We start from the raw sequence: 21606 nt of genomic DNA, 5'->3' as shown, positions 1-21606 counted from the left end.
TAATGATTAAATGATTAAATGCAGAGTGGTGCATACAGAGCAAAAAGAGAAAGAAACAGTGCATCATGGGAACCCCCCAGCAGTCTACATCTATAGCAGCATAACTAAGGGATGGTTCAGGGTCACCTGATCCAGCCCTAACTATAAGCTTTAGCAAAAAGGAAAGTTTTAAGCCTAATCTTAAAAGTAGAGAGGGTGTCTGTCTCCCTGATCTGAATTGGGAGCTGGTTCCACAGGAGAGGAGCCTGAAAACTGAAGGCTCTGCCTCCCATTCTACTCTTACAAAACCTAGGAACTACAAGTAAGCCTGCAGTCTGAGAGCGAAGCGCTCTATTGGGGTGATATAGTACTACGAGGTCCCTAAGATAAGATGGGACCTGATTATTCAAACCTTATAAGTAAGAAGAAGAATTTTAAATTCTATTCTAGAATTAACAGGAAGCCAATGAAGAGAGGCCAATATGGGTGAGATATGCTCTCTCCTAGTCCCCGTTAGTACTCTAGCTGCAGCATTTGAATTAACTGAAGGCTTTTTAGGAACTTTTAGGACAACCTGATAATAATGAATTACAATAGTCCAGCCTAGAGGAAATAAATGCATGAATTAGTTTTTCAGCATCACTCTGAGACAAGACCTTTCTAATTTTAGAGATATTGCGTAAATGCAAAAAAGCAGTCCTACATATTTGTTTAATATGCGCTTTGAATGACATATCCTGATCAAAAATGACTCCACGATTTCTCACAGTATTACTAGAGGTCAGGGTAATGCCATCCCGAGTAAGGATCTGGTTAGACACCATGTTTCTAAGATTTGTGGGGCCAAGTACAATAACTTCAGTTTTATCTGAGTTTAAAAGCAGGAAATTAGAGGTCATCCATGTCTTTATGTCTGTAAGACAATCCTGCAGTTTAGCTAATTGGTGTGTGTCCTCTGGCTTCATGGATAGATAAAGCTGGGTATCATCTGCGTAACAATGAAAATTTAAGCAATGCTGTCTAATAATACTGCCTAAGGGAAGCATGTATAAAGTGAATAAAATTGGTCCTAGCACAGAACCTTGTGGAACTCCATAATTAACTTTAGTCTGTGAAGAAGATTCCCCATTTACATGAACAAATTGTAATCTATTAGACAAATATGATTCAAACCACCGCAGCGCAGTGCCTTTAATACCTATGGCATGCTCTAATCTCTGTAATAAAATTTTATGGTCAACAGTATCAAAAGCAGCACTGAGGTCTAACAGAACAAGCACAGAGATGAGTCTACTGTCCGAGGCCATAAGAAGATCATTTGTAACCTTCACTAATGCTGTTTCTGTACTATGATGAATTCTAAAACCTGACTGAAACTCTTCAAATAGACCATTCCTCTGCAGATGATCAGTTAGCTGTTTTACAACTACCCTTTCAAGAATTTTTGAGAGAAAAGGAAGGTTGGAGATTGGCCTATAATTAGCTAAGATAGCTGGGTCAAGTGATGGCTTTTTAAGTAGTGGTTTAATTACTGCCACCTTAAAAGCCTGTGGTACATAGCCAACTAACAAAGATAGACTGATCATATTTAAGATCGAAGCATTAAATAATGGTAGGGCTTCCTTGAGCAGCCTGGTAGGAATGGGGTCTAATAAACATGTTGATGGTTTGGATGAAGTAACTAATGAAAATAACTCAGACAGAACAATCGGAGAGAAAGAGTCTAACCAAATACCGGCATCACTGAAAGCAGCCAAAGATAACGATACGTCTTTGGGATGGTTATGAGTAATTTTTTCTCTAATAGTTAAAATTTTGTTAGCAAAGAAAGTCATGAAGTCATTACTAGTTAAAGTTAATGGAATACTCAGCTCAATAGAGCTCTGACTCTGTCAGCCTGGCTACAGTGCTGAAAAGAAACCTGGGGTTGTTCTTATTTTGTTCAATTAGTGATGAGTAGAAAGATGTCCTAGCTTTACGGAGGGCTTTTTTTATAGAGCAACAGACTCTTTTTCCAGGCTAAGTGAAGATCTTCTAAATTAGTGAGACGCCATTTCCTCTCCAACTTACGGGTTATCTGCTTTAAGCTCCGAGTTTGTGAGTTATACCACGGAGTCAGGCACTTCTGATTTAAAGCTCTCTTTTTCAGAGGAGCTACAGCATCCAAAGTTGTCTTTAATGAGGATGTAAAACTATTGACGAGATACTCTATCTCACTTACAGAGTTTAGGTAGCTACTCTGCACTGTGTTGTTATATGGCATTAGAGAACATAAAGAAGGAATCATATCCTTAAACCTAGTTACAGCGCTTTCTGAAAGACTTCTAGTGTAATGAAACTTATTCCCCACTGCTGGGTAGTCCATCAGAGTAAATGTAAATGTTATTAAGAAATGATCAGACAGAAGGGAGTTTTCAGGGAATACTGTTAAGTCTTCTATTTCCATACCATAAGTCATAACAAGATCTAAGATATGATTAAAGTGGTGGGTGGACTCATTTACATTTTGAGCAAAGCCAATAGAGTCTAATAATAGATTAAATGCAGTGTTGAGGCTGTCATTCTCAGCATCTGTGTGGATGTTAAAATCGCCCACTATAATTATCTTATCTGAGCTAAGCACTAAGTCAGACAAAAGGTCTGAAAATTCACAGAGAAACTCACAGTAACGAACCAGGTGGACGATAGATAATAACAAATAAAACTGGTTTTTGGGACTTCCAATTTGGATGGACAAGACTAAGAGTCAAGCTTTCAAATGAATTAAAGCTCTGTCTGGGTTTTTGATTAATTAATAAGCTGGAGTGGAAGATTGCTGCTAATCCTCCGCCTCGGCCCGTGCTACGAGCATTCTGACAGTTAGTGTGACTCGGGGGTGTTGACTCATTTAAACTAACATATTCATCCTGCTGTAACCAGGTTTCTGTAAGACAGAATAATCAATATGTTGATGAATTATTATATCATTTACTAACACGGACTTAGAAGAGAGAGACCTAATGTTTAATAGACCACATTTAACTGTTTTAGTCTGTGGTGCAGTTGAAGGTGCTATATATTTTTTCTTTTTGAATTTTATGCTTAAATAGATTTTTGCTGGTTATTGGTGGTCTGGGAGCAGACACCGTCTCTACGGGGCTGGCAGGGGGAGAGAAGCTGCAGAGAGGTGTGTAAGACTACAACTCTGCTTCCTGGTCCCAACCCTGGATAGTCACGGTTTGGAGGATTTAAGAAAATTGGCCAGATTTCTAGAAATGAGAGCTGCTCCATCCAAAGTGGGATGGATGCCGTCTCTCCTAACAAGACCAGGTTTTCCCCAGAAGCTTTACCAATTATCTATGAAGCCCACCTCATTTTTTTGGACACCACTCAGCAGCAATTCAAGGAGAACATGTGGCTAAACATGTCACTCCCGGTCCGATTGGGGAGGGGCCCAGAGAAACTACAGAGTCCGACATTGTTTTTCAATATATATATTTCAATATGCTGCTCTCTTCCACAGCATGTCTTTTTCCTGATTCTCTCCCCTCAGCCCCAACCAGTCCCAGCAGAAGACTGCTCCTCCCTGAGCCTGGTTCTGCTGGAGGTTTCTTCCTGTTAAAAGGGAGTTTTCCTTCCCACTGTCGCCAAGTGCTTGCTCATAGGGGATCGTTTGACCATTGGGTTTTTTCTGTATTATTGTATGGCTTTTGCCTTACAATATAAAGCGCCTTGGGGCAACTGTTTGTTGTGATTTGGCGCTATATAAATAAAATTGACTTGATTTGTTTTTTTTTTTTTGCAAGGTTCCGCTCTGTGGGATACCTGAAAAATTCATAGGATCCCCAATGACTTATTGGGACATCTTAGCTGGCCTATACAAAGGTACTATTAGTGCTGTAGAAAGTGGAAGCAGAGTGTCTGACCTCATCCCAGTGAATTCTGGGGTTTGACAGAGATAGTTTGGGCTCCTACTCTGTTCAGTTCTGCCATAACCTGGCTGTTGGGTAGAGTTTTTGAAAAAACCAATAACCTGGTTGCCTTTGGTGGAGAAGTCGCTCACTGACCCTGACTGTGTGTACAATGCTGTGATATTTGAGGAATCAACAGATGCCCTACTTCCAGCACCTGAGAAAATGTCTGAGGAGTCAGTGTGTACTGGGCTTGTAATTGCACTGGATCATGACGATGATCCAGGCTTTAAATCACTTTCCTGGGTTCAGCCATGAGAAGCTTATCCATTTTTGGTGAAACTGGCAAACGTCTTGAGAGATTTATTTAGCTCAGCAGTGACACATCTCTTGGACCTTTGAAATTAAGAGATGCCTGACAAAAGCTTATGGAGTTGTCAGGTCACTGGACAGAGGTGTCTGGCAAAGTCAATATCTTTCCGCTTTCTGCTAACTAGTGACCGAAAAGCAAGACTATATGTGTTTGGCAGCTGATCTATTTGAAAGATCCTAGAGTATCACTGAAAACAACTTGTGTCAACAAAAGGTTACTTGCACTGTGAAAGATGTCAGAAGACACTATGGCCATAAGGCACACTTCTCCTGAGCATGACCCCTGCAGTTCCAAGGAAGAAAAACTAAGGGAAGCCCACATATCATGTCACCCAGACAGCTACTTTGGAAGGTGGAGATGGCCCAGTTGTGAAGCTGGGTGGTTGAAAACCAGGACTTGGGGTGGTTCTATAATGTTGTGGATGAAGTGTCAGTGTATGCTTCCAGACCTGACTTTATGTTGACTATTAACAGATTTCCCTGTCAGCTGTAGGGATGGGTATTGATAAGATTTTATCGATATCGATGCCATTATCGATTCTGCTTAACGATCCGATTCCTTATCGATTCCCTTATCGATACCTAGTGAATTTTGTACTAAAAGTAGGCTTTACAGGTTTTCTATGCATTTCACTGAGTCTTAAAGTAAATAAATATGAAATTGGTCACTGTATCCTTGATCTCTGGACATAAATAAAAATAAACAAAACGGTGTTTCGCTTTGAAGTTATTAATTCAGACTGGATTCTATCGTTCTAACTTGACTCGTCAGAGAGCCGCGCAATGTTTGGAGCTGTGTGAACAGAACAGAGGACGATTCTCGTTTCTTTCTCGCAACAAGACAGGAGTCCCAGTTAGTAACTTTAATCCAAACAAAAGTGACTCACGATTGACATATTCAGGGATGAAAGTGGTGAAAAACAAAAAAGCTGAAACCCAAAATGACCCCCCAACACCACCCGCACGAAAATGTTCTAGAATCTCTGAAATGCAATCTGGGGACTATTCCAGACGATAAACTGGAGGGAGTGCAGCAATCCATTTAGGTGAGAAAAAAAAAAACAACTTTCCTTATTCAAATTCATTCCACTAGTATTCTGCCCTTACTAGATGCAGCAGTTTTCTGGCTTGGCAGATAGTTCTAGAGGAAATCACTGAAGAAATTAACACACTGAAAAATGGTTTGACCCGAACAAACTGTCATTAAACTTGAAGCATTGTTTCAATCTGCGAACCACTGCTTCGATTGGTTCAAGGTTCAAAGCAAAAGCCGCGCTGCAGAAAGTTGATTACGGACCCACTGCAGGGTCTGTAATCAATGTAGACAAATTATTATTTTCCTGACAAACACCCCCAAAACAACGGCCACTCTGAAGGACCGATAACAGAATCGTTAAGCACAAAGCTTATTGATGTCGGTGGATCGAATCATTTCTTAATGATACCCGAAAGGAACCGGTTCTCGATACCCATCCCTAGTCAGCTGTCACTCTTCCTTTCCACTATCATTAGAAATTTTGTAATGTGTTTGTTTTTAGCAACTATTTTCTTTGATATTTTCATCTTTGAAAGACCAGTACATTGTGCATTTAATTGTTTCATGACTTTGTTTAAAGTCTCCATCTAATACCTATCTCATTGCCGCTGCCTCCATCTTGGATGCTCCAGAGTATAATACTGCTCTCAGAGGCAGCAGCCACCATCTTGTCCTTGTCTCCATGCGGCCCACCCACCACCTTGGCATTCAGCGCAATGCGTTCAATGGTCCAGTCAAGGTAAGGAGAGGAAAACACCTGCTGCCACCCAGAAGATTCTTTTATCCTGTGGTAAGAAGACATCCAGAAGACATAAGCCCATTGGACACATCCATAATTTATTAGAGATATCATATTTATTCTCAAACTTTCAGCTGCAGTTATTCAAGGTCTATTCATGTAAAATTTAAATAATTTTTTTTCCATAAATGGTGCAAAACCTGATATTTATTCTGTTTCTCACCCAGAGGTAAATACCGGCACCAATGGGCCTCACGGTCTATATAGAACTTACTTCTCCCCTCAGAAAAGAAAAAAAGTTCTGTTTGCCCACTTGGTTACACAGAAAAATTTAAATGAATCAGAGTAATTAGAGTTTTCATGGCTTCACCCTTACTGATCTTTTTTTTTTTGCAGGTACACATTGCGGACCGACTGTCATGGAATCGAAGATTCAGAGGGCTTCGGTGGCTTTTCAGTTGACGTGATCCGAGAAATTGTGTAACAGCTGGGCATGTCACAACTTGTCCTGTGAGTGTTCCACACGGATGTGCTTTTTGTTGTGCGCCATGAGCGGCTCCGTGCCGACGCGCGAATTCCTCCGCACGTCTTTCATTACAAAATCTCCTGTAACAGTGGAATGTGCCGCAAAAGTGCTGATGTACACCTCTTCCACAATTTCTCTGGTAGTCAGACGATGTCCCGGATCAACACAGCCTTCACTTTGGAAATGATCTGGTCGTTTCAGCCTGTCGATGGCCGCTCGGAGCGCGGCGCGCCCTGCGCCGCTGTGGGCCGTCTTTAATCCGGTTGTAATGATCCTTAATCTGTGTGACGCCCAGAGTATCTTCACCGAAAGCCGTCTGAATCTTCAGAATGGTTTCCACCTGGCTGTCTCTCACAGTTTCTGGAAAAATTTGCTGCTCCAATCGCTCAGCCATTTTCCTGACAATGAAAATCCGACGAGGGGGCTGGACCAGTGCTCACTCAAAGCCTGCCCACAGGCGAATGACGCAACCGACAGGTGTGAAAAAACTCACGCATGCGCATGAAGGTTCAAGCTTGGCTGATGCAAGCGCACGATTCAAATCCATATAGTTTTTTAAAAAATAAAAGGTCGGATAGTTTTCTAACAGACCTCGTATATCGCATACCAGGTATCATGGATCAGTTTGGATATGTCAAATACTTGAAGAGGTCATGTTGCCTTATGCTGAAGAGGACATGCCCTTGAAATGGGTGTTTCAACAAGACAATGACCCCAAGCACATAAATGAGCAAAATCTTGGTTCCAAACCAACAAAATTAATGCCTCGCAGATGTGAAGAAATCATGAAAAACTGTGGTTATACAACTAAATACTAGTTTAGTGATTCACAGGATTGCTAAAAAAGCAGATTGAACATAATAGTTTTGAGTTTGTAGCGCAACAGCAGATGCTACTATTATTGTGAACACCCCCTTTTCTACTTTTTTTTTTACTAATGGCCCAATTTCATAGCCTTAAGAGTGTGCATATCATGAATGCTTGGTCTTGTTGGATTTGTGAGAATCTACTGAATCTACTGGTACCTTGTTTCCCATGTAACAATAAGAAATATACTCAAAACCTGGATTAATCTTTTAGTCACATAGCATTACTATTATTCTGAACACTACTGTATTAACAATGATGCACCTTGTACATGTAACATAATAAACAAACGCGGATGTGGGAGATTTTTGTCAGTTTATAATTGCTCTCTGTCACGTTTGTCTGTTGCAGCCGAAACTGATTTGCAGCTCAGTATCTGAAGCGTGTAATCGCAGAGTCCAGCTCTTATGAGGCATTGCTTCATTTCGCTTTGCTTACAGAGCCGAGTCCATAACTCTATGGCCGAGTCACAGAATTGTATTATAGTTATGACTCTTAAATGATATTTTTATAATATGACTCTATGGGCCGAGCCAACTTTTACGAAGCATTGCTTCAATTCACTTCGTTTGCAGAGTCCATTCAGAGAAGCACTGCTTCATTTCACTTCACTTTCAGCAGAGCAGTGTAATTTCAGTTTTGTTTAAGTGTCGAATGCGTTAAATCCTTCATTATGAATAGTCTGCTGTTTGTTTGTATTGATGCAATGAAAGGTTGCTGAGTTAGCCTTATGTTTATTGTAAATAAAGCAGTTGATTTAATTACACCATAAAAAATGAGTTTGTTTGGTTGACTCTACATACCACCAGAGGGAGTGCGCATACCGCCTGAGGTACACGTACCACAGTTTGAGGACTTTGGCTTTAGAACGTATATTTGAAGAATAAATCATTTATATTTGATCTGACCAATGGTTTGAACCATTTGTACTGTCACACACATCTTCCTTTAATGTCATGACCACTTATGATCTGCAACTTTTACTGGTGAGTTTTTCCTCTTCCATCACTCCTTTTCCTCACCCTCTTTCTTCCTCTCCTCTCCTTTGTTAGCAATATCCATTGCAGTGGTCAGATCCCACATTTGGATGCTGCCGTTGCCGTGACCAGTGAACAGGTAGCGTCGAGGTCGTGATCCCATCCGGCTGGAGCCCTCACATTCACGTACCATGAAGCACGAAATGGTTGTCCCGTCCACCGACTGCACCTCACAGATCCTAAGAGACAGACACAGACACACACACACCATCAATGCTAAAACTCTAGCAAGAGTAGTCAACCTAAAGAAACAAAAGCAGTTTTTCAGTTGAATAACTATGGTAAAGAACGTGTTGGAGGATCATCATACACCTCTACCAGCAGTACCTCTTTCCAGTAGATGAGAGCCGCAACAAACAGCTTGTGGTTGATTGGGGATGACCGTCTGGATGAAAACCTGCTGATCATCGGTCTTTCTCCAAAGGGCCTGAGCAGATCTTGAAAAAATTCATAATACAAAAAAAAATGACAGGGACAAGGAGCGCCAGCAAGCATGTGACCTTCTGCTACCCTTGAGGATTGACTGAGTCAAAGATCATCTCAAACAAGATTCAGACTCTGGATGAGACTGTACTTTCAGGACGTGGTTAAGTTCCCTGTAAGTCATCTAGTATTCCATTGCTTGATCTATTAATAGAAACATGAAAAGAGTTGACTATGAAACAGGGGCGAAGTCATTAGGTGATCTAACGGTTTAAGTCTGCCAAAAGGTAATGGTTTCATTGACAAGGTCCACCAATCAAAGGTCCACACCCCATCCATCCATCAATTTTCGATAGCTGCTTACTCCAATTGGGCAGTGCAGTTTCGTTTGAGGGTGGGCGATAAGGGTTAAATATGATGCAATAATGCTACAATCTGGGGAAGCCCTATCTCAGTTTTTTGGACAAATTACACGGCAAACAACGTGGACATTTGTTGCAGTTTGTTTATGAACCAGAGCTTAAACATGTCGAGGCGCTTGTGCAGGTGAGGAGAACATAGCTACTCTTACCAACATGACCTCTACAATTCGCTTTGTCTTCCCTTCTCCATTAGGAACCAAAAAAAACACTGCACTTTTTGCGACTGCTTCGGTGATTGCAGCTGAAAACAAAACAGTCTCCATTTATCTGTGTGAAGTGATGCTGTGTTTGTACTGCGCAACAGGAGGCTTTCCCCAGATGTGCTCAAATCCCACGATATAATGCAGGGGTTCAAACGAGACTCTGCTGCCCTATTAATTGTCACAGAGGGCTGGAGCCGATCCCAGCAGTCACAGGGCGTGAGGTGGGGTACACCCTGACAGGATGCCAGTCTGGTGCATGGCCACATATAGACAAACACATTCACACCCACACACACTCACGGATAATTTAAAGTTTCAAATTCACTTAACCTGCGTATTTTTAGATGTGGGAGGAAGCCAGAGCACCCGGAGAGAAACCCACGAAAACACAGAAACTCTACACAGAAAAGCCACAGGTGGGAATCGAGCCCATGATCTTCTTGCTGTGAGGCAAATGAGCTAACCACTAAGCACCATGCCTGCCAAATCAAAGATGTAGTATTCATTTCTAATGTCACATGTCCCCTTGAGTTCAGGTAAATCAATTACCAAGAAAAAGTATGGTACATTATGGCAAAACTGAGCAGGCTTTCTTTAAAAAGAAAAAGAAGGGGGGAGCGTACAAGCATGAAGGACAGACCAAAACGTCTGACAACTTCCTATAAACTCCAATTGCTGTGACTGGAGCGATTGTTTAACAACTGGAGCATGTTGTGCAACTGACACTGAAAATCTAAGATCAGGTTTCCCAGAAAGCACACAGGACACTGGAGCCTAGAATGAAGCACTGCCTCAGTTCCATTTTATATTTTGTGAATTTTTCTTCTTTTCAGAATAAAGTGAAAGACATGTACATTGACAAGATGTGTACATACAGTAGTTGCAAAGAGTAATAACCTGCTACTCATGATGTCATCAGTGGCTCTGCTTCATCAGATAATCAACCTCTCCATGATATTAATCACTGTTGTCTTTTTCAGTTAATGCTTCCTTCGCCTCTCTTACCGATATCGTTCCCAGAGCAGTAGCTCACGTGGCTCTCTGTCTCCTCCAGGGGACAGTATTTTGAAGGAGGCCAGAGGAGTGGAGCCTGGCTGGGTGGAGATCATTCCTCTAAAGCGTGTTACTGTCCACGTACGAACATGGTTGTTGTCTGCACACACTAACAAGTGAGAGAACACGGGATATTTAGGCCATCTGTGAGCAGCGTATCAAGTATCTTTTCATGTCTCAGATTCATACCTGCAACATGATTCTCACCTGATACCAGATGTTTCTCAGACAGCATAATCTTTGTCACAGGACTCCTGTGCACTGTGAAAGTCTGGAAGAGCTGGGGACCCGATCCTACCGTCTCCGGGTGTTGAACAATCACTCTTACAGCACCACTGCTAGTTCCATAAGCTATTTCTATCCAGTTCCCACTCACGCCTGTGAAGAAAGAGAGGCAGAAGTAAGACAAAACAAAGAGTAAGTATCGGAGTGACACACACGGGTGCTGGTGACAAATTTTTTTTGGTTGTGCAGACGTGCCATGCAACAATCAGTGACTCAGGTGAAATTATAAATTAACCAGGACAAAACAGAACCTGACTCTTGTTATATTTAATAAAACTGTACTAAATTTATTATCACCTATGTAAAGGAAGCAGTGGTAGTTCTGTCGAATACCCACATTTAAAATGTGAAGTTCATATAAACGTGTCTATTTTGTTATCAAACAGAGAATAACATCCATAAAACTTTTTTAAGGTATAATTTTGTACATTTTCAGTGCAATTTCACTAGGTTAATGTTCAAATTTTTATGCTTACCTTTAATAATGTGAGGATTCTGAGGCATAGTTTTAGTTTCACCTCCTACGACATGTTCTATCCACTGCATAACTCTAGTTTTACTTTAAGGCTTTTTTTTTTAACTTCCCATATTCTGCCCAATTACCAGGCATCAGGTTTCACCCTGCAGTTGAAATAGCTTCACATGTTTGGTGCATGTGCAATCATTTTGTTGCTTTGGGATTGTACTGACTTGTTTTAGGTGTGAGGTAGACAGAAAGTGCAGTGATGGCATCGTTTGAAGGGTCGTGGTACAGCTCTGTCACCAGGAGGTCGTTATCTTTTCATCCTCAGTGGAAACTTTTGCATGTCTGAAAATGAAACAGAAGGAAGGATAGAATGAAGTGGGGACCAAAAAGCATGTTATCACATCTGAATCTGTCAATGTTTATGTACGAAAAATCTGTCAATGTTTATGTATGAAAATCTAGTTATTATTGAAAAACTTACTTCAAACAGACATCAATAGTCATGTTTTTGCTGAGCAAAAAGGCACAAACACTATGGATTGTGATTTGTAGCCATAACACAGTTGTGAAACTCAACGATTAAAATAAATGACAAATTACAACAAATTTGCACGGTGTGCATATTGTGGTCTTGTTTACATACAATCACAGGAATTTTTAAAATCAATCATATAGAAGGAGCCAAAATAACAGATGAAACCACAGGAGATACTTCTATCTCCTCTGTGGATTCGCCCGAAAACATCAATGATGCAAGTGCAACATGTCTCTGAAAGATGACCATTTAAGTTGCACGTTCATCCGATTGTGTACCTATGTAGTAGATTGAGCCGTTGTTGCAGCCCAGAAGTAGAAAGGATCCTGCTGTGTCACAACTGGTAATGGGAACCACATCTTGGACCTAATGCATTACACACAGAAAGATAACTTCATAGTAGCTCCAGTGTTATTCCACACTGTCACATCTCATAGCTTAAATAAATTCAGATCTTGCAACTTAAGCCCTGGTTCCACCGAATAATGAAGGGTGAACAATGAGCCACGTAGCAATTTTTTTTTTGGTACAAGTCCAGTTATTCAACAATCGTGGGAAAACAGTGGCTCTTAGAGGCAGAATATTCGGCCAAAGAGGCTCGTAATCGCTTCTGGAATCACAGAGGACTGTTCCACTGGGACCTTCTTTTTTCCTCTCTCTGTTTCGTGCACTGAGGTGGAGAACATATTTGTAACAGCCTAAAATCTATCATAAACATACTTTTACAGCTTCTTTATAAGCAACTGTAAAAGTATGTTTATGATAGATTTAACATCTTGTTATAATGGAGCAGATGAGGCACACTCTGTGCGCGCTGACGCAATGACTCGCACTCCAGATGAGAACGCACAACGTGAGCTCCCAAAAGAGCGATTTTGCTGATATTAACGGATGAACACAAAGTTAAAAATTGGACCACAGTGTCAAAATGACTGTAAGCCTCTGAATAAATAAAGCCAGCGAGAAGAAGCACAGAGGCGACCTGTCCAGCAACTTGTGGTTTGGTTCTAGCTACTGTAGTCTATGGATGTGTTTTGCGTTGTTTTTTTTGGGGGGGTGGGTGGGGGGGGGTAAGTGATCCAAAGCAGTCACCTCATTGTGGTGTCTTTTTTTTTTTTGGTCACAGGGAGCTGGGTAAACAGCAGAACTGCTGCAGTTAATGACTCTGGAACACAGGTGAACTGCAGCCTGACAGGGATCCACACACCGGTCAGACTGTACAGGAGCGTCTTTTTTTGGACTGCATTTAAAAATATCTTGAATGGATGCTGTGACTTGAAAACCCACTCTTTAAGGGACCAAGTGTGGGAGGGCTGGAGGGTGGACTAAACCCATGCCTAAACATGCACCAACATCGCGCTATCATGGCGCTACACAGATCATATGTGGCTTGACGTGGATCATATGTGGTGACACAAGCCATTTGAGGCTGGATGGGGTTCAAATAACAGGTCAGTCATGGCTCATTAGAGGCTGATACCTGGCACATGTGAGGTACAGAGAGGCACATAGAGGTGCCTTAGTAGTGGATACGTGATAGCTTAAAACGTGGATCATTGTTCGAATAATCGTTGACACACCCATGCGTGGCTCATTATTCATGGCTTATTATTCGGTGGGACCGAGGCTTTAGTTGTACGTGCACTGATTAGCAGCCCAGCAAATTTATGTTTGTGAAATGCTACATCTATAGTAAATAGACATGCAGAGGAGAACCCCTGTGTTACGCAGGGTTCATTACACATGCAGCATCTGCAGAGATTCCATCCTACCTGCCAGTGCTGCGTGACAGCATTCCACACTCCCACCTTGCCTGTGTGGCTCGTAGCAACCAGCTGATTACCTATGAAGAACAAATCATCCACAGGTACGCCCAGACTGAATACACCTGAGGAAGGTGGGTTAAAAGAGAAGTTGAGTCACAGGGATTGAGTTGATAGAGGCACATGCAAAAGAAAAATTTCAATAATAAGGCTCCTCTGTTATCTTGCTGTTGCACTCAATTTGAACATACTCTATTATACACTTACAAGTGTGAAGAAGAATTTACAGTGTGATGCTGACGTGAAATATTTGAAATATCTGAGTTTTCATAGCAATCTGCTTTCATTTGAAATGATCAGACAACACAGTAAATGAGTGTGGGCACCCTTGAAGTGGTGCAGTTTTATAAGGTTATTTAACAGGAACCTTTTCATGGCTGAAATTCTTTGTGTACTTTTGAATTTTCGGTTTCTGATTCATCCCCCAACCACAATAGGTCACAGTATCACATGACTGCTTGCTTCATTACTGAGGAGCATTCATTTGGTCAGGCTATTTGCTCTCTACTTTATTAGAGAAATGTTAGCAAAACATTAATTGTGGGACAACTTGCAAAACGTCTAAGGACAGCACAGCTTTACAGCAAAGAAGTGTGCCCCTTCTTGGTCCTCATTTTGATTTCTTCAGCATTCAACAAAGAGTAACCACTGCCAATAAACAGTCCTGGGCCTGACATTAATTTCCATTAATGTAATGTCATAAAACAATGATTAAACAACTATTAAATTAATCTGAAACTATTTTGTTTAATCTTTGTGTCTTTTTGTTAAATTCAAATTACATTACTTTAGTTTCTTATGTGAATATTTTCTGGTTTATTTTACTAGTTTCTTTACTCCTATCTGGCAGTAAACTCAATATATTTCGAGTATAGACAAAACAAGACATTTAAAGGCATCATTTTACACTCTGGAAAATTTTAATCAACATTTTTCACCATGTTCTGACATTTTATGGACCTAACAATTAATCGATTACTCAAGGAAATAATCAATGGACTTTTCAGTATGAAAATAATCGTTAGATCCAGCCCTAACTGGGAATGTAGGTGGTCCCCTAGCCTGTAGAGAAATCATTTCTGGGGGTAGATGGCAGAATTGGCACTCCAGCCTCCATGAAGCTCAACACTGAAGAAACCATTTACATCTAGAGTTGGGCCACCAATTTTTAGGGGGCACCGTTCGGTCAGCAACACCGGACTGTGGCTGCCCACTGCTCCTAGTGGTTGGATTGTGTCTAACTGTAAACAGGATGGATTAAATGCAGAGGACGAATTTTGTTGTGTGTATGTACAACAACAATAAAGGCCCTTCTTCCTCCGATTTGTAGATAATTCCCTTTTGGGCCTTCTTGCAGAGAAATTGAAACACTGTAATCCTCCAAACCAAAACCTCATCCCAGTAAGCCAGCAACTTCGAGAAGCTGCATAAGGCTGATCCTTCTGCCTAGATATTGGACATCTCTGGTGCTTGGGTTCTTGTGGCTGATCTGCCAGTCAGCTACAAACCATTGGCCCTCAGGGAGATTACAAACATGTGGGGAATAAGTTTCATTACAGTAGAAGTCTATCTGAAAGCGCTGTAACTAGGTTTAAGGATATGATTCCTTCTTTGTTATGTTCCTCAATGCCATATACCAACACAGTGCAGAGTAGCTACCTAAACTCTGTGAGTGAGATAGATTATCTCGTCAATAGCTTTACATCCTCATTGAGCACAACTTTGGATGCTGTAGCTCCTCTGAAAAAGAGAGCCTTAAATCAGAAGTGCCTGACTCCGTGGTATAACCCACAAACTCGCAGCTTAAAGCATATAACCCGTAAGCTGGAGAGGAAATGGTGTCACTAATTTAGAAGATCTTCATTTAGCCTGGAAAAAGAGTCTGTTGCTCTATAAAAAAGCCCTCCGTAAAGCTAGGACATCTTACTATTTATCACTAATTGAAGAAAATAAGAACCCCAGGTTTCTTTTCAGCACTGTAGCCAGGCTGACAAAGAGTCAGAGCTCTATTGAGCCGAGTATTCCTTTAACTTTAACTAGTAATGACTTCATGACTTTCTTTGCAAATAAAATTTTAAACTATTAGAGAAAAAATTATTCATAACCATCCCAAAGACATATCTTTATGTTCGACTGCTTTCAGTAATGCTGGTATTTGGTTAGCTAACTGATCATCTGCAGAGGAATGGTCTATTTGAAGAGTTTCAGTCAGGTTTCAGAATTCATCATACATCATATGTAGGTCTGCTTTTTTGCATTTGTGCAATATCTCTAAAATTAGAAAGGTCTTGTCTCAGAGTGATGCTGAAAAGCTAATTCATGCATTTATTTCTTCTAGGCTGGACTATTGTAATTCATTATTATCAGGTTGTCCTAAAAGTTCCCTGAAAAGCCTTCAGTTAATTCAAAATGCTGACAGGGACAGAGTACTGACAGGGACTAGAAGGAGAGAGCATATTTCACCCATATTGGCTTCTCTTCATTGGCTCCATGTTAATTCCAGAATAGAATTTAATATTCTTCTTCTTACTTATAAAGGTTTAATCAGGTCCCATCTTATCTTAGGGACCTCATAGTACCATATCACCCCAATAGAGCGCTTCGCTCTCAGACTGCAGGCTTACTTGTAGTTCCTACGGTTTGTAAGAGTAGAATGGGAGGCAGAGACTTCAGCTTTCAGGCTCCTCCCCTGTGGAACCGGCTCCCAATTCGGATTAGGGAGACAGACACCCTCTCTACTTTTAAGATTAAGCTTAAAACTTTCCTTTTTGAAAAAGCTTATAGTTAGGGCTGGATCAGGTGACCCTGAACCATCCCTTAGTTATGCTGCTATAGACTTAGACTGCTGGGGGGTTTCCCATGATGCACCCAGTGTTTCTTTTTATTGACCTCTTTTTGCTCTGTATGCACCACTCTGCTTTTAATCATTGGTGATTGATCTCTGCTCTCTTCCACAGCATGTCTTTTTCCTGATTCTCTCCCCTCAGCCCCAACCAGTCCCAGCAGAAGACTGCCCCTCCCTGAGCCTGGTTCTGTTGATGGTTTCTTCCCGTTAAAAGGGAGTTTTCCTTCCCACTGTCGCCAAGTGCTTGCTCATAGGGGGTCATTTTGACCGTTGGGATTTTTCTGTAATTATTGTATGGCTTTTGCCTTACAATATAAAGCGCCTTGGGGCGACTGTTTGTTGTGATTTGGTGATATAAATAAAATTGTTTTTATTTTGATTTGATGTGATACAGATGGAAAAGTGCTACATAAATCAGTCCATTTACCATTTACTCTGTGCTGGGCAAGGTACTTGCAAGTGTCATTTTCAACAGGTCCAAGCTACTTCCTGCTTAGTGACCGGAGCAGTGTGACTTCCTGCTCAAGACAAACTATCAACCAAATCCTAGCTCTATGAGTACCCCTCCCTGAATGTAAGTGTGAATATCAGTAGTGTTTCTTTTCAATATCAATCAATCAATCAATCAATATTTTTTATATAGCGCCAAATCACAACAAACAGTTGCCCCAAGGCGCCTTATATTGTAAAGCAAGGCCATACAATAATTATGTAAAACACCAACGGTCAAAACGACCCCCTGTGAGCAAGCACTTGGCTACAGTGGAAGGAAAAACTCCCTTTTAACAGGAAGAAACCTCCAGCAGAACCAGGCTCAGGGAGGGGCAGTCTTCTGCTGGGACTGGTTGGGGCTGAGGGAGAGAACCAGGAAAAAGACATGCTGTGGAGGGGAGCAGAGATCGATCACTAATGATTAAATGATTAAATGCAGAGTGGTGCATACAGAGCAAAAAGAGAAAGAAACAGTGCATCATGGGAACCCCCCAGCAGTCTACATCTATAGCAGCATAACTAAGGGATGGTTCAGGGTCACCTGATCCAGCCCTAACTATAAGCTTTAGCAAAAAGGAAAGTTTTAAGCCTAATCTTAAAAGTAGAGAGGGTGTCTGTCTCCCTGATCTGAATTGGGAGCTGGTTCCACAGGAGAGGAGCCTGAAAACTGAAGGCTCTGCCTCCCATTCTACTCTTACAAAACCTAGGAACTACAAGTAAGCCTGCAGTCTGAGAGCGAAGCGCTCTATTGGGGTGATATAGTACTACGAGGTCCCTAAGATAAGATGGGACCTGATTATTCAAAACCTTATAAGTAAGAAGAAGAATTTTAAATTCTATTCTAGAATTAACAGGAAGCCAATGAAGAGAGGCCAATATGGGTGAGATATGCTCTCTCCTAGTCCCCGTTAGTACTCTAGCTGCAGCATTTTGAATTAACTGAAGGCTTTTTAGGGAACTTTTAGGACAACCTGATAATAATGAATTACAATAGTCCAGCCTAGAGGAAATAAATGCATGAATTAGTTTTTCAGCATCACTCTGAGACAAGACCTTTCTAATTTTAGAGATATTGCGTAAATGCAAAAAAGCAGTCCTACATATTTGTTTAATATGCGCTTTGAATGACATATCCTGATCAAAAATGACTCCACGATTTCTCACAGTATTACTAGAGGTCAGGGTAATGCCATCCCGAGTAAGGATCTGGTTAGACACCATGTTTCTAAGATTTGTGGGGCCAAGTACAATAACTTCAGTTTTATCTGAGTTTAAAAGCAGGAAATTAGAGGTCATCCATGTCTTTATGTCTGTAAGACAATCCTGCAGTTTAGCTAATTGGTGTGTGTCCTCTGGCTTCATGGATAGATAAAGCTGGGTATCATCTGCGTAACAATGAAAATTTAAGCAATGCTGTCTAATAATACTGCCTAAGGGAAGCATGTATAAAGTGAATAAAATTGGTCCTAGCACAGAACCTTGTGGAACTCCATAATTAACTTTAGTCTGTGAAGAAGATTCCCCATTTACATGAACAAATTGTAATCTATTAGACAAATATGATTCAAACCACCGCAGCGCAGTGCCTTTAATACCTATGGCATGCTCTAATCTCTGTAATAAAATTTTATGGTCAACAGTATCAAAAGCAGCACTGAGGTCTAACAGAACAAGCACAGAGATGAGTCTACTGTCCGAGGCCATAAGAAGATCATTTGTAACCTTCACTAATGCTGTTTCTGTACTATGATGAATTCTAAAACCTGACTGAAACTCTTCAAATAGACCATTCCTCTGCAGATGATCAGTTAGCTGTTTTACAACTACCCTTTCAAGAATTTTTGAGAGAAAAGGAAGGTTGGAGATTGGCCTATAATTAGCTAAGATAGCTGGGTCAAGTGATGGCTTTTTAAGTAGTGGTTTAATTACTGCCACCTTAAAAGCCTGTGGTACATAGCCAACTAACAAAGATAGACTGATCATATTTAAGATCGAAGCATTAAATAATGGTAGGGCTTCCTTGAGCAGCCTGGTAGGAATGGGGTCTAATAAACATGTTGATGGTTTGGATGAAGTAACTAATGAAAATAACTCAGACAGAACAATCGGAGAGAAAGAGTCTAACCAAATACCGGCATCACTGAAAGCAGCCAAAGATAACGATACGTCTTTGGGATGGTTATGAGTAATTTTTTCTCTAATAGTTAAAATTTTGTTAGCAAAGAAAGTCATGAAGTCATTACTAGTTAAAGTTAATGGAATACTCAGCTCAATAGAGCTCTGACTCTGTCAGCCTGGCTACAGTGCTGAAAAGAAACCTGGGGTTGTTCTTATTTTGTTCAATTAGTGATGAGTAGAAAGATGTCCTAGCTTTACGGAGGGCTTTTTTTATAGAGCAACAGACTCTTTTTCCAGGCTAAGTGAAGATCTTCTAAATTAGTGAGACGCCATTTCCTCTCCAACTTACGGGTTATCTGCTTTAAGCTCCGAGTTTGTGAGTTATACCACGGAGTCAGGCACTTCTGATTTAAAGCTCTCTTTTTCAGAGGAGCTACAGCATCCAAAGTTGTCTTTAATGAGGATGTAAAACTATTGACGAGATACTCTATCTCACTTACAGAGTTTAGGTAGCTACTCTGCACTGTGTTGTTATATGGCATTAGAGAACATAAAGAAGGAATCATATCCTTAAACCTAGTTACAGCGCTTTCTGAAAGACTTCTAGTGTAATGAAACTTATTCCCCACTGCTGGGTAGTCCATCAGAGTAAATGTAAATGTTATTAAGAAATGATCAGACAGAAGGGAGTTTTCAGGGAATACTGTTAAGTCTTCTATTTCCATACCATAAGTCATAACAAGATCTAAGATATGATTAAAGTGGTGGGTGGACTCATTTACATTTTGAGCAAAGCCAATAGAGTCTAATAATAGATTAAATGCAGTGTTGAGGCTGTCATTCTCAGCATCTGTGTGGATGTTAAAATCGCCCACTATAATTATCTTATCTGAGCTAAGCACTAAGTCAGACAAAAGGTCTGAAAATTCACAGAGAAACTCACAGTAACGACCAGGTGGACGATAGATAATAACAAATAAAACTGGTTTTTGGGACTTCCAATTTGGATGGACAAGACTAAGAGTCAAGCTTTCAAATGAATTAAAGCTCTGTCTGGGTTTTTGATTAATTAATAAGCTGGAGTGGAAGATTGCTGCTAATCCTCCGCCTCGGCCCGTGCTACGAGCATTCTGACAGTTAGTGTGACTCGGGGGTGTTGACTCATTTAAACTAACATATTCATCCTGCTGTAACCAGGTTTCTGTAAGACAGAATAAATCAATATGTTGATGAATTATTATATCATTTACTAACACGGACTTAGAAGAGAGAGACCTAATGTTTAATAGACCACATTTAACTGTTTTAGTCTGTGGTGCAGTTGAAGGTGCTATATTATTTTTTCTTTTTGAATTTTTATGCTTAAATAGATTTTTGCTGGTTATTGGTGGTCTGGGAGCAGACACCGTCTCTACGGGGATGGCAGGGGGAGAGAAGCTGCAGAGAGGTGTGTAAGACTACAACTCTGCTTCCTGGTCCCAACCCTGGATAGTCACGGTTTGGAGGATTTAAGAAAATTGGCCAGATTTCTAGAAATGAGAGCTGCTCCATCCAAAGTGGGATGGATGCCGTCTCTCCTAACAAGACCAGGTTTTCCCCAGAAGCTTTACCAATTATCTATGAAGCCCACCTCATTTTTTTGGACACCACTCAGCCAGCAATTCAAGGAGAACATGTGGCTAAACATGTCACTCCCGGTCCGATTGGGGAGGGGCCCAGAGAAAACTACAGAGTCCGACATTGTTTTTCAATATATATATTTCAATATGCTGCTCTCTTCCACAGCATGTCTTTTTCCTGATTCTCTCCCCTCAGCCCCAACCAGTCCCAGCAGAAGACTGCTCCTCCCTGAGCCTGGTTCTGCTGGAGGTTTCTTCCTGTTAAAAGGGAGTTTTTCCTTCCCACTGTCGCCAAGTGCTTGCTCATAGGGGATCGTTTTGACCATTGGGGTTTTTCTGTAATTATTGTATGGCTTTTGCCTTACAATATAAAGCGCCTTGGGGCAACTGTTTGTTGTGATTTGGCGCTATATAAATAAAATTGACTTGATTTGTTTTTTTTTTTTTGCAAGGTTCCGCTCTGTGGGATACCTGAAAATTCATAGGATCCCCAATGACTTATTGGGACATCTTAGCTGGCCTATACAAAGGTACTATTAGTGCTGTAGAAAGTGGAAGCAGAGTGTCTGACTTCATCCCAGTGAATTCTGGGGTTTGACAGAGATATGTTTGGGCTCCTACTCTGTTCAGTTCTGCCATAACCTGGCTGTTGGGTAGAGTTTTGAAAAACCAATAACCTGGTTGCCTTTGGTGAGAAGTCGCTCACTGACCCTGACTGTGTGTACAATGCTGTGATATTTGAGGAATCAACAGATGCCCTACTTCCAGCACCTGAGAAAATGTCTGAGGAGTCAGGGTGTCTGGGCTTGTAATTGCACTGGATCATGACGATGATCCAGGCTTTAAATCACTTTCTGGGTTCAGCCATGAGAAGCT

At 41.0% G+C, this 21606-nt stretch overlaps 1 protein-coding gene across 1 annotated transcript in view; it reads right to left on the bottom strand.

Annotated features, from left to right (window-relative positions):
- Nucleotides 1-21606, bottom strand: part of kctd3 (potassium channel tetramerization domain containing 3) — an 82032-nt gene that overhangs the window by 20002 nt on the left and 40424 nt on the right. The window contains exons 10-11 of the mRNA XM_034188027.1: nucleotides 13606-13721; nucleotides 12112-12199 (exon numbers count right to left, since the gene is read on the bottom strand). Of these exons, the coding sequence (XP_034043918.1) occupies nucleotides 12112-12199; nucleotides 13606-13721 (204 nt within the window). The remainder of the gene's footprint in view (nucleotides 1-12111; nucleotides 12200-13605; nucleotides 13722-21606) is intronic.

The sequence above is a fragment of the Thalassophryne amazonica genome, chromosome 2, assembly GCF_902500255.1.
Source record: "Thalassophryne amazonica chromosome 2, fThaAma1.1, whole genome shotgun sequence".
Taxonomy (NCBI): Eukaryota; Metazoa; Chordata; class Actinopteri; order Batrachoidiformes; family Batrachoididae; genus Thalassophryne; species Thalassophryne amazonica.
The sequence above is the reverse complement of the archived record's forward strand: the minus strand, read 5'-3'. Positions and strand labels throughout refer to the sequence as shown.